Below are 16,119 nucleotides of genomic sequence, written 5' to 3' on the forward strand. Positions count from 1 at the left end.
GTTCAAAAGGAGAAAAGTGAGTTGCAAGAGACAAAAGAAAAGTGGTGGGAAAGAAGAGACCAAAGATATAAAGAGAGATTAAAGGTTTAGAGGTTATTCAGACACTGATCTCTAAATGCTGAGGGAAATGACTCACAGCAGAGCTCAACTTAATGACAGAAACCAGATAACGCATTTACATGCATGGCAGTAATCAGGTTACTCAAAAACCCCAGGATACATGAGCTCTTAGGTATAACGAGGTAATCTTTGGTCTCTTTAGCTTCACCTGCAAATCACAACATTAGCTGCCCCATTATTTGTGAAATTAAAAACAAATGAAACATTCATCCAACAAGTGGCTGGTTGGAGCTTCCATTGGCATTCATCTTGCTGCTGCTCGCCACTTTGATAATCGTCCGTTTACATCGGTGACAACTTCCAGTTTTTCTCCAGTCACATGCATACAAGTGACCTTGGAGCTTGTCTTCTATATATGTGTTCCTGTAAGAAGCTGATTAGAAACCTGGTTATGAGTATACATGGCAGAGAAAACGGCGTTCTTGGGGGGAAATCAGGTCTCCCTAATCCCCTACCCCAATTATAGAAACAGAGTTTCCCGTTTACATGGCAGTTAAGAAATCAGCTTACTCGAGAAAGCTGACTGCAACCTGGTTACTTAAGTGCATGTAAATGCAGTCGATGCACCAAAGAGCCACTGATGGTCACTCATGCATGTACAGTACACACAGTGTTTCCCGGTGCAATGACTCAGTTTTCCAGTCATTAATGTCTCAACCTAGAGGCAGACTAAACTGAAATATTATTACTTTCATCTCATTATCAATGTGTGATTCATGTTGTGTAGGTACTAACAACATGAATCAACATTAACCAATACAAACTAAAAACGTCTGATCCAGCTATCTTATAAACTCAACACTCCTGTCAGTCATTTCAGTCAGGGCTTGCAGAGAGGATGGAGCACAATACTGAGTGTATGCCTCTGAGCAGTCTGCACCGCTTATGACCAGAAGATCATCCTGGTTTACTTAATCCAATGAAAAGCCAAAATCTGTGAACATGTGACCTACCTGGTGTTTAATTGGGAAGGTGTACTTGACCCAAGTGGCCTGTTGCATTGTCTCTTCATCCTCCAGCTTCTTCTCCCTCTTTTTCACTTTCTCTTTCTCCTCACGCTCCATGGACGTCATGCGATTTAACCTGAAAATGTTTATTGTCATAAACTGTCCTGCAGCTATTGTCAGTTATCATTGTCATACAGCATAGTCTACAGCTCTTCAAACTGAAAATCAGTTATATTGCACTGGTGAATACTTCCAGCTGTGCTTTAGCAAAAGAGTGTCTTCTGGCAGTTCGTCAAATCTGTTCATAGTGAGCTTCAATGGCAACGTTCTGATTTGTGTACTTGGAAAAACCTACAGCGTGAAATTCAATTCACAACAACCATTCACACCCTTTCAACCCTTAAGTTTATCTATTTAGCGCCACGGAACACTCAGAAATATACCTTGTGTATCGTACCCTAGCAACATTAGCAATTAATTTTCTCGAGCGTAACTGAGAAAGTTACTGAGCGAGTCTAAAACGCTGATTAAAGATGAGATGTTGGCAGTTATTCTTGGAACAGTTCCATGAAACACACACAAACTCTTTTCCTCTTTCTGAAGTGCAACTTGTAGAGCTTACTCTCTCTCTTCCTTTGATGCTCACGGCTCAGTTACATGCATCCACACACACTGGATCTGACCCGACCTGGTGAAATCTTGGACAATTGCTTCTTTTAAGGGGGCGTTGTGGTGCTGAAGCAGTAGTAGAGGCAGAGGTGGGTGGTACTGGTAGTGGACTTGCAGTCTAAATATTATGCCTCACAGCCAGGGTGGGCCTTTTGATCTGATCTGGTTATGATCACCTCTGCCTGTTAAACTAACCACACGTCCCGTATGTACATCCACTGAATGCTCATTTGGGATAGGACTAGGGTTTTGAGCTATTTGAATCTTTTCATTTATACTGAACTAGTGGAGGGATTATTGATATACAATTTATTTCATTATATGTGACTGCAAAAATATATAAGTGTATAAAAGCACAGACTTAGCAATTATATGATGTGTGTGCACCTGGTATGGCCCAGTGAGTCCTTCCAGACAGGCAGCATAGCCACAGGTTTGATGGCACACTCCAGGATGGCCAGAGCCAGTGCAAACTCTCTGGCCTTACTGCACATATGAACCGCTTTGATCCAATTGGCCCTACAAAGCAAACAGAGACATTAACCACTTTCTCTGCATACTTTCACATGTAGGCTACATTTGGTTTTAGGTGTTTAGTCTGGTCATGGTGAGCTTCTACTCCGAGTAAAAATACCACAGTTCTGGTCTTGCTTTCATTTCTACACATAAGGTGACAGATTCTCTGAATGGAAACAAAAACACTAAAACCAACACCCACTGAACATTTTTATGGGGTTCAAATAACAAGATACAGTATCAGAGCTGTAATTCGTAAGTTCTATACCTGTGTGAGGCCCAGTTAGGGTGCATGAAGGGCGCTGGAACATTGTTCTCCAGCTGGATGATGGTGAGTCTCAGTGTGGAGATGGTCAAAACCTTAGAGCCATAAATAGAACCATTCCACTTAAATTCTCCTGCTGTTGTCATACAAAACTTATGGGAGAGATGCCGCCTCTTGTCATGATCCTAACGAAAGACAGATTAAGTGGATTTTAGAAAATGAGCATAAGCATCTGAAAAACCAGGAACACATCTCTGTTAACTGCCCCATTCAATATTTGGCTAATAATTGGTCCACTCTAATAATTGGCAGTTAACACAGACAGCCCCACGCGCAGACAATTTCTGATCTTCAGTCCATCTGCCTTATATGTCTTTGTAAAAATGGAAGAAACCCTTGCAATGATGAAGAGAAGAACTATAATTAATGTTATAATTAATTTTTAAGAACATTCAATTGGCAAAAACAACAAGCAGTTGCATACTCACCTCTCTGTGCTGGTGCTTGTTGAGGGCCAAGGCATTGGAGCTGTACTGGTTATGGTAGACGCGGTACTTGCCCTCCTGGCCGAGCTTGAAGTACTGGCTAAGGGTCCCTTTCATCACCACCTCCTTACTGCTGCGCGTGCTTACACGGGTGATGTCACCTTGTGCATTTACTACTAGTACCTATAGAGGTAAGCAAAAAAAAAAAAATTCAACCAAGACATCAAAACTATTTGCTCAGAATAATAAAGGTGTTTTCATTACTGACAGTTGAAATGAGCTATAGATTTCTTGTTATTGCTCGTCGGCTTTTCAGTCATGCTTCTAACTGTTGCCCTATGGCAAACTCACTAGGAATGACGTTGTGGAGTCAGAAGCATCCCTTATCTTAATACATACAATGAGGTCAATGCACATGTTAGACACTGTGCACACATTTTTCATACATTGCCCGAAGGAACAGAATCAATTTCACCCATGTTTATCACCTCTTTGCCCTCCTTGAAGCCCTTGTTGGCTTCATGAACAGCAGCTGCCACCTGCTGGTTCTTCAGCTGGCTCAGTTTGCTGTCTGGGTTCCTCAGCCGGGTTACCATTCGAGTTGCAGAAGACTTCTTACTGCTGAGACCTGCTGTCTCACCATTGGCCGAATCTTTACTGTCCCCTGGAGATGCAATGCCATGTTCAAAGATACAAGAAGCTTGAACTAAGGTGACACGATGTGCAGAGTTTATTCCAAGAATAACTGTGATTTCATATCATACTACATATCACATGTTTTACTGTCTTTCTCATAGGAAGAAAACTACTGCATAAAATATAATAGTCTGTTTTAAGGATTATGAACTGGGATGTACAATGTGAAGGTGACTAATAAGATAATAGAGCTATCCAAAACTTTTTCTGGCATCATTTTACAGCTCTATGGTTAGCACAAAGTCTAATAAACTGCTATAGAATATTCCAGCAAAACATGGTGTAATTATGATATTCTTTTTCATCAGACCTGTGTCTTCGAGGCTCGCCAGGGATGACTGAGAGGACTTGTCAGCCAGGTCTGGGGGTTCAGGGCCCCTGAGAGAGACCCCAGCTCCCATGCTGCTGTTGCTGTTCTCTTCACTGGGCTGGGAAGGTTGGCTCAAGCTGGGGATGCCATCTCCACTGACAGGGACAGAATCTGATGATTGGTTTTCTGCTACACAGACAGAAAATCACAAACAGTATTGATTGATAGATAAACAAGGCTAGCATGCCTCAATTGTGCTGTTCTTGCTGTCATGGGTCATCATCAGTCAGCAAGATGCAGGTGTTAGTGCCGATGTTAGTTTTACCCAGCAAGATGCAGGTGTTAGTGCCGATGATATTACTGAACTAGAAAAACCAATACAAATTGTAACATAAAAGGTGTCAACACTGACCAATAATTCTCAGGGTTGGCATAACTATACGCTTAGTTTTAGTGAAGACAATCTTTCCTATGATAGTTCTAAAAAAAGCTAAGCCTGTGGCTCCCTCTACTGACAAATCATGCCTAATGCATGCACCAAATAACCAGTTCAAGTGAAAACTGGAAGAAATGAGTAACCACTCTAGGCAATCTCTTTACCAGAGCTGGTGCACACACGACCACACTAGCCACAACAAATGGAGAAGCTTCAAACAGAAAGCTACCAAATCATAGGTGCCGATTACAAGCAAGCAGCCCAAGAAAAACTTTCTGTAAGTAGTACTGCACCAAGCAATGCCATCTGTGCTGTCCTCAACGGACTTCAAATCAATTGATGCAATCAGCTTCTCGGCTCTTTGGAGAAAAGGAGAGCATGAGATATTAAAGAGTTGAAGTGCAGAAAGGCTGAGAAGTGTTCCAAGGCTGAAGCCACAATTCAAGAAATAAAAAGTGGATGACTGAACACAAAAGCCAGCAGATGAGAAGAGGGCCACATGCAAAAAGAGGTAGGCTGGGAAATGGACAAGAGGGGCACCAACGCACTGGGGGTATGTGGCAGAACACACAAGTCACAGGTGATGTTAGGAGCATGAAATTCATCACACATTCCTGTGAAGTTGTGGACTGAGGCAGTAATGCAGATCCCCAAAAGACACCTAAGCCAGGGTAACTTCACCCTGAAATGTCCTTGTATACCTTCTCTGTTGTTAGACAGAAATGCCTCTGGCTGAGCCTCTTGGGGCTTTGGAGCCTCAGTGGCCAGGTCAGAGCTTGCACTGTTGGTTTGTGGTGGAACAGAGGTTACTTGAAGCACAGGTCTGTCTGAGAGGTTACTGCCACTACAGCCTTCTTGGCCAGGGGGTGGAGCTTCAGCGACTACAGGTGATGTAAATATTGTGGATATTAGTTGATAAAGTATAAAGACTTTGGAGACAATAGATATGAGTAGTGGTGATTGGTGGTGACAAACATGGCCATAATATTATATAACATCCACCATCAATTAATTTTAGACACTGTTACCAAAGCTGCACGTATAACCTTTAAAACGTTTTAACTTCTCGGGTTATACATTTGCTTCTAAAGCTTAACACCAACATGCATTGAAGGGATGACTTATAAACATTTCTATTCATTACACTCTTAAGACCAATTAGGTGCCTTTTACCCAACTCGTAAAATTTACTCTCACCTCTTAAACCAAGATGTTCCTGCTTTCTACTGCTGTACATGCAATAAATGTCTAATTACTCTGTATAGGAGCATCTTTATTACACTGGATAGTACATACATATGCAGCAAGAGACAGAAATTAACATACAGTATGTGCTTTGTGAGTGCCAAACGTGTAACTACAGCAGAGCCAAATAACGGCAAAACTGATTCTTAAATCAATATCTAATTACACCACTGTGTTAACTGCGTCTTTGTTTTCCAAGGCTCCAAATCACAACAGAGCAGAGGTACTGAGTCAGGAAAGCAGCTTTTCAGGTTTAATGCTATTGTGTTTTATGCTTTTTTTCATCATGACTGCGAGTTACACATTTTTGTTATCCTTTGTGAAATATAAGCATAATTACCTGCATCTTTGACCCCATCCTTTTTCTCCTCTGTGGCCTCCTCTTTTGACTCCTCTTCCTCCTTTGTCATATCTTTGACCGTGCCCTCCTGCTGTCCCATGTCCTTCAGCTTGTCCTCTTCATCCTCCTCCTCTGCCGGCTCCTTCTTCTCCTTCTCCAGCCGTGCTTTCTGGGCCTCCTCAGCAGCCCGTCTTTTCACCTCCTCCAGCTCCTCCTCCCTCTTAGCCCGCAGCCGCTCCAGGATTTCCTCTAGATGGAAGAAGAAGAGATCATAAACATATACATGATAGTTGCAAGTCAAAACAGCTGAAGAGCCTATGACGTGCCAGACAAAAGTCATGATAATCACGCTCAGGGAAGTGATCAGTGACACAGCATGGGAAAAACCTACACACTTATGACATGATTGATATTTTTGAATATACACCCAAAACTAGAAGGGAAAGAATCATCTTCCAACTAACTTCTGTGTGTTAGACTTCATAAACAGTGGCAGCAACAAAGTGTTTATATGCTTTACAGCTAATCTGCATTTTAAATGTTTAAAAAAATATACATGCTTGTTGACAGGGAGCAACTCAAATTGTAACCTGCTGTAAAACACAATAAAGTTAGATTCCAGTGTGTGGTTAAAGACCATCATCATATCATTGTGTGTTTTCATTTGATCGCACACGCCAGCATATGCAGCAGCGACAGTGATATTGACGGGTAGGCTCGTTGGGTTACTGATACACGGTGGAACAGTACAAGTCATCGATGGCAACTACACTAGCACAGGCAATTTGTATAACAAAAGAGGAAATTGATGGCAAACTGCAGTTTACCACAGAGGATGTGACAGGACACCACAAATAAAATAGACCAAAAAATGTAAATAATTCAAATCGGTCTTGTGTTACCTAGGCAAATAAAGCTGTTTGTGTCTGAGTGGTGCAAAGCCTTTGTTCTAAGCACATCAGTCTCTATGTCAGTATATGTGTGAAATTAATATTGAGCGTAGCTTCACTGATATAAACAGACAGAATAACAGGGACACCTATCAGTATAACACAACACATTTCAACAGCACATTCTCCAAAAGGTACACCCGGTTGAATCAACCTTCATTTATTGACACACAAATCAAGAATCACCAGCTTGTTCTCTAAACTATATTATAATTTTTCCTTTGTTTAAACAACACTGATTTAGGCTGGATTCACAGAGACATTTTCCCTGCACGAAAGTATATCCAGCGACTTACGATTATTCAGCAAAAGCACTGCACTGCCAATCACATAGTACATGCACGTGGTGTTTCAGCCGTTTACCTTGAGATTGTCACAGAGATAAAATGGTTGCTGCTATGAAAGCATTCCAGAGTTATTAAATCCTGTGTGTGAGTATTAAGAAGCACTGTGCAGTGTTTTGGTGTCTAATAAGCTCTGAACACATCTGTTCCTCCAGCTGCACTTCCTTAATTGCATTTTATAATCTCATTAGTATAGCAAACAACACACCCCCACCCCTTGCTTTGTTTTAATGGCGAAGTCTATAATATGTTAATATATGGTTTACAGCAAAACTGTACACAACTCTGTGTGATTTCCCTTAAATGTTAAATGATTCAAACTGTACCATCTTACAATAACTGCATTACTTCTAAGCTGAAGCGTGAAATGAAGGTATTTAATCTTATGTATAATTAAAAACAAACTGGCTAGAGTACACAAACTATGGGCCACAAAATATAACCTCAATGCAATTAAAGGAAGCACACCTGTGACCATGGTAATGAACGTCAGCTCATCTGTGATCACGGTTTGCACGTCCAATTAATGAGTGTGTGAACGACATTATAAAATAACCCGTGAACACAACCGCTTTCTCACTTTTGGCCTGGTTTGTGTCTAATGCAACATGGCTGAACATGGTGAGGACCTGGGCAAGTATTGGCACATTGGTGTCAAATCCTTTAAAATGTGATTACAGGCGGCCAAATAACTGGACTGTACAACTGTGCAACTATACAAACTGGAGATCAATTAAATTCTTAACACCAAGGAAACAACACATTTTATAGACAACAGTCATAAAGTGTATAAAAAGAGCTTAAACATAGCTGGAAATTAATTTAAAAACCTTTATCTGCTTTCCCCATTATGGTGGTTTTGCTATTTCATTCATTATCCTTTTTTTAGTGTCTGAGGATTTTAATGCAGTCGTATGGATAAGAAAAGCTGCCAAATATAGAAACCACAACTTGGAAAGTAATGAGGGGATATATTCTCTGGGCATTAAGTGCTTTTTCCAAATTACTAACCAATTAATAATGGATGTATACTCAATATTAAGTGTGCTACAGTGAATATTCTTACTCTATTTAATTGTTGCTCAGCTAGTTCATACTGTGCAAGAAAAAAACACAGTGGAAGCACTGAGATGAAGCTGCTGGTGTCACTTTGAAAAACACTGACAAGAGCTGTATTTGTTTTTTCAAGTGGCATAAATGTTTCTATCTACTTAGCGAGGGTGAAGAGAGGTTCAATTTTAACTTATCTGTGCATAGCATATGCTTGTTAGCATTTTCTACAGGTTTCTATTCAAGCTGTTGTATCAAAAGTTAACACCACATACATCAGCGCCGTAGTAGTGCTGTTTCCTTTCACTGTTATGAACTTCCACGGCACAGGACACTGAAAACATGATGTGCTCACAGATCAGTGAATCATCTTTACAAACACGGCAAGCCAAAAAACCATAAACATGTACTGGGTGAACACCTCACAGACAAAAAGGAAGGGACGAGGGACAGAAGGAGAGCTAAAGCGCTGGACGCTGGCCAGACTGGGACCAGAGTAAGATTACCAAATAGCTGGGTTGATTCCTATGGCCCAGCCATCTATGACTGGGTGGCATTCATGAGCACTGGGGAGAAAGCAGGCGGGGGAGTGAAGGCGGGGGGAGAGAGAGCAAGAGAACGAGAAGAAAAAAATACTTGGGGCTTAGCGAGATCCTTCTTCCACTATGAGCCAAGATTAAACACAGTGAGACAACACATCTCAGATTTTCTGAAAACACATTTATTATAAGGAAAAATAATTATTAAGAGCTTTTTACCATTGGCGGCAGTGAGGTAACACTTATTACTGCCACGGGCCTTGTTGGTTAGGTCCTCAGTGATGTCCATGTGTGTGTGCACCTCGTCCCTTATCTCTTCAAGAGCTGCAAAGAGGTCGGCCTCCCAGTACTCCTTATCCAAGCAATCTATTAGCTCAGCTAGCTGGACCTGGGAAAACCAGAGTTTAGGAAGAGTTCAATAATTGCAACACAATATTAGCTCAATCTTATGACAGCTGCAGTGTGCCGACTGACGACCCCCCCCTTTGCTGATTCAAAGAAAGAGCCAGATTGTGACACATATACCATGAGCAAGGAACAAAAAATAGAATAACAAGAAAGAGAAAAGAATTGTGTAATTTAATGGTGGGAGTTGGAGAAAAAGGTGAGTCCCATTTACCTTGGTGCTGTAGTACCAGATGGCTTTGTCCCCCTGCTCGCCATCCTCCTCACTGTAAGGGAGGCAAAGGAATTGAGAGGAGGAGGGAAAAGGTAAAAATAATCAGACACAACAGGAAGGGGTAGGAAAAGGACAACCATAAATCTTGATGATATATGTTCTACATATGCTTGCTTTCTGTGAGCTGCTGTGGTGCATGTGCTTTAATGCTGTGTCTTTGCTGGTTGCCTTCTCATTAGATGCACTCACACTTATCAGGGGCTGCTGATGAAAATGATTTGCCTAAATCTGAACATGTCATATTTTTGCATTCCAGATGTGAGACTACCAATTTGCCAAGAAGATCCATCCATTAAAGCTACAAACATGTAACTTAAGGCAGCACTGGCATGAAACTCCAAACCAATCCACTCTGCTCCGCCCAGCGCTCCCTCTCCCTGCTCCACTCTGCTCTACTACAATCTGCCACGCTCCGCCACGCTGTCCAGCTCTTCAGATATTTGTCATTATGAGATGACAAGGAATGAGAATGCAACACAATAAGCAGAAATAACTGAAAATCTCTGATTGGTTAGAGAAGTCAATCCTGCTCAAAACCTTTTAGAAGCTAATATCTCTGCACTGCTGCCAGTGATGTTCAGTGAGTCTGGGTCAGAGGAGGCTTCGACAGCACCTCTCCACATTAAGACAAGTTTTTGAACAGACTTCTACAACAGAAATATTGTGGAAAAAAGTTACATAATGTAGCTTAAAAAATGATAATACTATGGTGAGCCTGCTTGATTATCAAAAAGGGGACCTTCCTAGAAATATTAGTCCATTTACATCTCTGCCTTTTTCTTGTCACAAGCACTTAACACATGTACAGTTGAATGCAATCCAATAAAAACAGCCCTGAGAACTAGTCTCCAAACTGATATTCAAGTTGAACCAACAACACAATACAGTTTCACTACTGATAAACAGTGACACTGAAATACTTAATGCCCCAGTTAACACTATTCAAAATTACTCAAAACACTGAGACTTAAAAATATGGGAGGAAAAGCGGCCCTGATGGAAACTGTCCAGGTGTACCTGTAAAATACAGCAGGTGAATAGTTATGTTTAAAAGGCAGACACAGTTTCTGCAAGGCCCGCCACAAGAATAAATACTTCACTAGGACACAGGAGTTTATGTAGCAGCAGCTACAGAGTGAAATACCTGACAGCTTTCTGCTCAGCATGCTCCATGCCTGGGGACTATGAAGCCTAAGGCCCTGTAACAGTCGTGTCTATTCAGCATCCTTCCGGGTCTTCACTAGAGGCACATGTGTGCACACACCTTAACTCTGTGCACGCTCACTGCAGCCACATCCAGCACCACAAACATTTTTCCTGTGCATGCTGCTTGTAAGCACACACGGCCTTACGGAAGGTGAAATCAGTAATGCTGCACCTGCTGGCATCCAATTTGGGAAGCAGGATGAAGCAGAGAGAGAAAGTGAAGTGCAGTGATGACAAACCTCGGGCTACCTAAATCTCTTAACTCTTATTTTGGGAAGGTGATCCATGGCCCTTTATGGACTATGCAGAAAGCCTTCTGCTGGTGCTGACCCAGCACGTACACAAGTGACTGCTCAGTACCAACATCACTTGCTAACATATGGGACCAATATTGCTGACAGTCAGGTTATGTTATCCTATGGAGGAATGTAGTTATTTTTGGTTTATTAAACAGCAGGTCATACCAACATGCACATCTGTACTTACTACATATGCGAGAAACCAAGCCTGGGCACGTTCATCTCACCTTAGAGCCTGAATCGGGCTGCACATTTCTGTCAGAACTCTACCTGAGCCTGACGCAGCTGACTTTGTATCGTTAAATGAAACAGACATTTGAGTGCTCCAGCCGTCTAGTTTAAAATCTGACCTTTGTGTCCGCACCTGACCCAGACCTAAGCAAAATTTCTGTCCAAACCCAGGCCAAACCCTTAGGTACCGACAGGTCCCATTGGGCTCGGTTTGGGTATCCACACTCTCTCTCGGCTAACAATATATACAATCCTGTACCTTGTTTCCAAGGTCTGCAGCTGGATCCTAGTTTGATTCACAACATATGGAACTAGTTTACTGCCAAGTCAAGAGTCAAGAATCTTTATTGTCATTATCCATAGCACAGAGAAATGTGCCACCAAGCTCCTCAGATGGTGGCACCAGTGCCAGATTTGACTACTAGTAACCTACTACTTGACTAACTTCAAACTGGGGCTTCACCAGACGTGAGTGGTACTTATGCAGGACTTAAGTGTTTGACACCGACTCCGACCTCCCAACCGCTTCTCTGGTCAGAACAGCTGTCTGTCAGCAGGAGGACAGGATGGTCTTCACCTGGCTGACTGACAGCAGAAATGTACTGGACAGAAATATGACCTATGTATGGATTTATTCATGGTATTAATTTCCCTGTCTTGCTACAAAGGATGGGGGAAGTTAAACCAGACAGTTCACAGTGACACCAGGAGCCTTATTTGTCACATGAGATTCAAGTAAAACGTTTCCAACACATAAATAGGCTAACAGGTGATCTACCTGATTTAAGCAGCTGTCTGTGGCGATTACACTTCAAGTGCACCAAATTGACTCAAAGCATTAAAAAGGGGTCCAGCAATGAGTCACTGTGGATCGACACATTTGACAGATAAGAAGTCTCTGTTTCATGAAATGGACGAGTGACAGACCTGCAGATAAACGCTGCAATGAGAGTTACAGCAGAGATTGCTACATCTGTCCATCATTTCTATAGTTAGAGCAATCGTTCATGCACAACCCATTTATTTTGCACTCACACCCAAGTGAGACCTTTGAGAAAAAAAATTTGGTGACACCTTAAATAAATTTGCTCGCGGCCGGGAGCCCTGACAGGTCATTCCACTTGGCTTCATTATCTGTCTCCAGACCTGGGTTGAACTCAAGATGGACACTTGGCTCTAATTACCAGGGATGGGAATTTAATGCAATGCCACCAACACTTATACATTTACAATTTATGACCAGTTCTGGGGTTAAACAATAATGTGTAAAGTATGCTGGTGCTTCCCTTGATAACAGTGTCTTTTGAATAGAGGGGGGTCAAATTCAGGTTAAACACATGTTCAGTAAAGTGCAGGTCTCCTACATTAAATGGGTCATATTAATGCCATGGCTTAGCAAAGAGGCTAGAGCAAGTATAAATCCATCCATACAAAGAGCTTCACAGACCCTGTAATTGTATAGTGCATCTCAAGAAGATCATCAAATCTCACAACTGCCAATCTTCAACGTAAACCTATACCAACCATTAACGTGGAACATCAGCTGCATAGACAGAAACAAACAGTGCAGGAATGTGTAGAAAGTAAGTTGTGGGATTAGTGGCCATTTCTTGATCTGTGGTGATGGTTTGTGACATTCACTCAAGTTTGAATGAATAAACTGCTTCTGCTAATTACCCTAAAAACCACAACATAAAATCTGGAAAGCTGTAAGAAATGGTAGTGTACTGTAACTATACTACTTCTTTTTTTTGCAAGGATGCTACAAAAAACAAGAACAAGCTTAATATAATTATTATATACACTTGCTTCACACAGTTAATCCTAATCAAATGTTATATTTTCAAATTTAATTATGACTATTAACTTTAAAATCCTAAAAATGCCATATCATCAAAGTGCAAGACAGTCTCACACATCTAATGTTGAATCCTAAGCAATAACTTTGGAACATAAAGGAATTATCATGAACTTACACAACAACGCGGCGGTTAAGGAACCAGAATTTGCGCTGGTGTCGGTCATAGCCGATGGGCAGCTGACGAATAAATGGTCTGCTCTTCTGCACTTCTGGGATGCAGTCTGCCACCCCGGGTACCTTGTGTGCCACACACACTTCACATTGCCACTCATCCTCTGGCACCTCCTGCAATGGTGGCTTCACACACTCCAGATGGTAAACAGCTGAACATGTCTCACAGCACAGCAGGTCACCAAGACGATGGCACACCCTGCAATGGTCGTCGTAGGCAACCACTCCTTCTGACATAAGCTCCTCCCGGGCAATGTTGGTTGCCAGGAACTGGTCCACCAAAAACTGAAGGACTTTGATTTTGCTCTCCAGTGGTTCATATGGGTAATCCTCACCTTCCTGGAAAGGCAAAATGTGCCGGTACTCTGGGTCACTCTCACAGTACGCCCGCACCACCTCCGGCCAAGTCATACCATCCACAAAATACAGAGTGGAGTTAACAGAGTCCTTCACGTCAGCGGGACCGAATGTGGTGTTGGAAGTGTCCTCCTCTCTGAGAATAGCTTTGAGCAGGGAGATGTGGGTCTCTGCCAGAAGTGTGCACTGCTCCTGGCTGGCCAGTGCTGCACAGAAATCCTCGAAGCGGAATGGGGAGAGTCGCAGCACTGAGCCAAAGTTGCGGAGAACCTCATAGACGGCAGACACATTTAGGAGGTGTGAGGTAGGAATCAAGAGGTCCTCAGAGCCCTTGGGAAGCTCCAAGGGAGGAACGTCCTTCGCCTCAATGATGGGAGACTGCGGTCGCATTGCCCGGCTTCTCCTCCGGCCTGCGAGCAGTGAGAGGAAATGAGCCAAGAGAGGTGAGGGGGAGAAAGGATGCACATAAACAAACAAACAAATTAAAAGATGATGTGTATATTACCCACTGCAAGTATTGTGTGCTGCCTATCTACTCTCTACAATAAATGCAGAGGTAACACATAGTAACCAATTGTTCAAAGTACAGGTGTACAGTATGAAAAGAAAACTAACATGTCTGCAGAATAAAATGATCCCTGTTACTTTTGTGCATTTTCATGATATGCAAACATTATACCAAAACAGAATGAGCTTTACCATCTACCCGTAGGATTACCCTTAGTGCAACCACGTGTATTAGCATTATTTGATGTCTCACTGGAGTGTGCTCTGTGAATTTGCCATCATACACTGCCTGCAATAATACAGGGACTGAGAGGATACCCCTGTGCAGACTCAGTACAATCTGGGTAGATTCCCTCTTTCAGCTTGTCTGGTAGCACTTGGGGATGGCCCCAGACTTGTGCACCCGGGGAGCTCAAAACTCCAAATCCTCCTCAAATTAAAAAAAAAAAAAAAGATGCAATAACAATTTAATGTTGGAATAGGACAACCAATCTCTTCCAAATACCGCACAAGGGATGAAGAAACATGTCTATAATCACTGTAGTATTGGTGTACTCTTCATATACTATTCACTCATTATAAACTTAGTATTATATGTTGCAGATAGTGCTGTGTTCTTCTGGCCTTCTTGTGAGCACTTCTCGATGTCACTAATCATGTAACATTACTGTCCAGCAGAGTCTAGGTTGTTGTATTAACTTTTCATAAGAAGACAAATCCTATGAAACTACACCACTATATCCACATTACCACCACCTTCAGTTTAAGTATTGCCTTAACCGCTGAGAAAGTGGAAATTTATTTACTGTGCTAGTAAATGTATTTATGTTAGGTCTACTATGAGTCTGTGGCTCAGCAGTGATGTCTGAACAGAAAGCAATGGGGTTCCAGCAGTAGGACTAGATGGCGATGGCCAGGGATTAACCCTGTGGTAGCAGTGTCAGAGGGTGTAAAAGGAGTTGGTGGTATCAAAGAGAGTGACTCTATGTCAAAGTGGTGGTGATGTGGCTGTAGTATGATGGACGATCACTCTGGGACTTCTGATTTTGTGCCAATCAATTTTAGAGGCACGACAATCCATGTCGCACATGCAGTGGCACAGACCAGAAGCACTGCGTGTGAGGCGCGTAGCTTCTCACCTGCACCTCCAGCGAGGCTCGTGTCCGAATCTGTACCGTTTACTTGCGCACTGGAAACACTTGGTGTACAAGCAGCACACAGAGGAGGCTACAGAAACACCACGTCTCTGACAAACAGTACACAATGAGGGGATTTCTGGATACACATGAAATGCATGTATATGTAGAGTGTATCCACCCCGGGGTAAAACACAGCAACTACAAACTACACACACTTAAAAAAAAACTGTGTGACCAGCAGGACTGACAGAACAGACATTCTTCTGTTTCTACTACCTGTTGCACCTGTTTATATTTGGAGAAGTACAAATGGTGCACTTCATTTTTAGGTGGAGGGTTGTATTAAAATAAATGGGATAAAGACAGAAATGTAAACTTTAATACAGTTTATTTTTATTACAACTTATTTTTTCATTAAATAAAGGTTATACAAATGTCTGTGTATGCTGTCAGTTAAAGTACTTAGAAAGAAGGAATATCAGAATGGGCACATCAGACTAATTAAAAAAAGAAAATCGGAATGGGCCAGGAAAATTGCAATTGAAACAGCAGACAACCTGGCTATTGGAAGTTGAGGTGTGTGTATGTGTGTGTGTGTGTGTGTGTGAGAGAGAGAGAAATCCCAGAACCAGATAAATTTTAACTTTGCCTAAACGACTTTTGTTAAGTGTTGTGAGGCAAACACATCAGGGAATCAAATCTACATTCACGTGGGGGTTTTTTTTTCATACATTTTTTTTTTTTTTCAAAAGAAAAA

General features: G+C 42.0%; 1 protein-coding gene across 1 annotated transcript in view; it reads right to left on the reverse strand.

Moving 5' to 3' along the window:
• The window catches only part of LOC109972002 (nucleosome-remodeling factor subunit BPTF), a 47,212-nt gene that overhangs the window by 29,107 nt on the left and 1,986 nt on the right, over nucleotides 1–16,119 (reverse strand). Inside the window, exons 2-12 of the mRNA XM_020620584.1 lie at nucleotides 13,304–14,126; nucleotides 9,532–9,583; nucleotides 9,132–9,300; nucleotides 6,030–6,278; nucleotides 5,146–5,325; nucleotides 4,009–4,197; nucleotides 3,491–3,666; nucleotides 3,006–3,185; nucleotides 2,521–2,702; nucleotides 2,124–2,255; nucleotides 1,074–1,203 (exon numbers count right to left, since the gene is read on the reverse strand). Of these exons, the coding sequence (XP_020476240.1) occupies nucleotides 1,074–1,203; nucleotides 2,124–2,255; nucleotides 2,521–2,702; nucleotides 3,006–3,185; nucleotides 3,491–3,666; nucleotides 4,009–4,197; nucleotides 5,146–5,325; nucleotides 6,030–6,278; nucleotides 9,132–9,300; nucleotides 9,532–9,583; nucleotides 13,304–14,126 (2,462 nt within the window). The remainder of the gene's footprint in view (nucleotides 1–1,073; nucleotides 1,204–2,123; nucleotides 2,256–2,520; nucleotides 2,703–3,005; nucleotides 3,186–3,490; nucleotides 3,667–4,008; nucleotides 4,198–5,145; nucleotides 5,326–6,029; nucleotides 6,279–9,131; nucleotides 9,301–9,531; nucleotides 9,584–13,303; nucleotides 14,127–16,119) is intronic.

Source organism: Monopterus albus, unplaced genomic scaffold, assembly GCF_001952655.1.
Source record: "Monopterus albus unplaced genomic scaffold, M_albus_1.0 scaffold242.1, whole genome shotgun sequence".
NCBI lineage: Eukaryota > Metazoa > Chordata > Actinopteri > Synbranchiformes > Synbranchidae > Monopterus > Monopterus albus.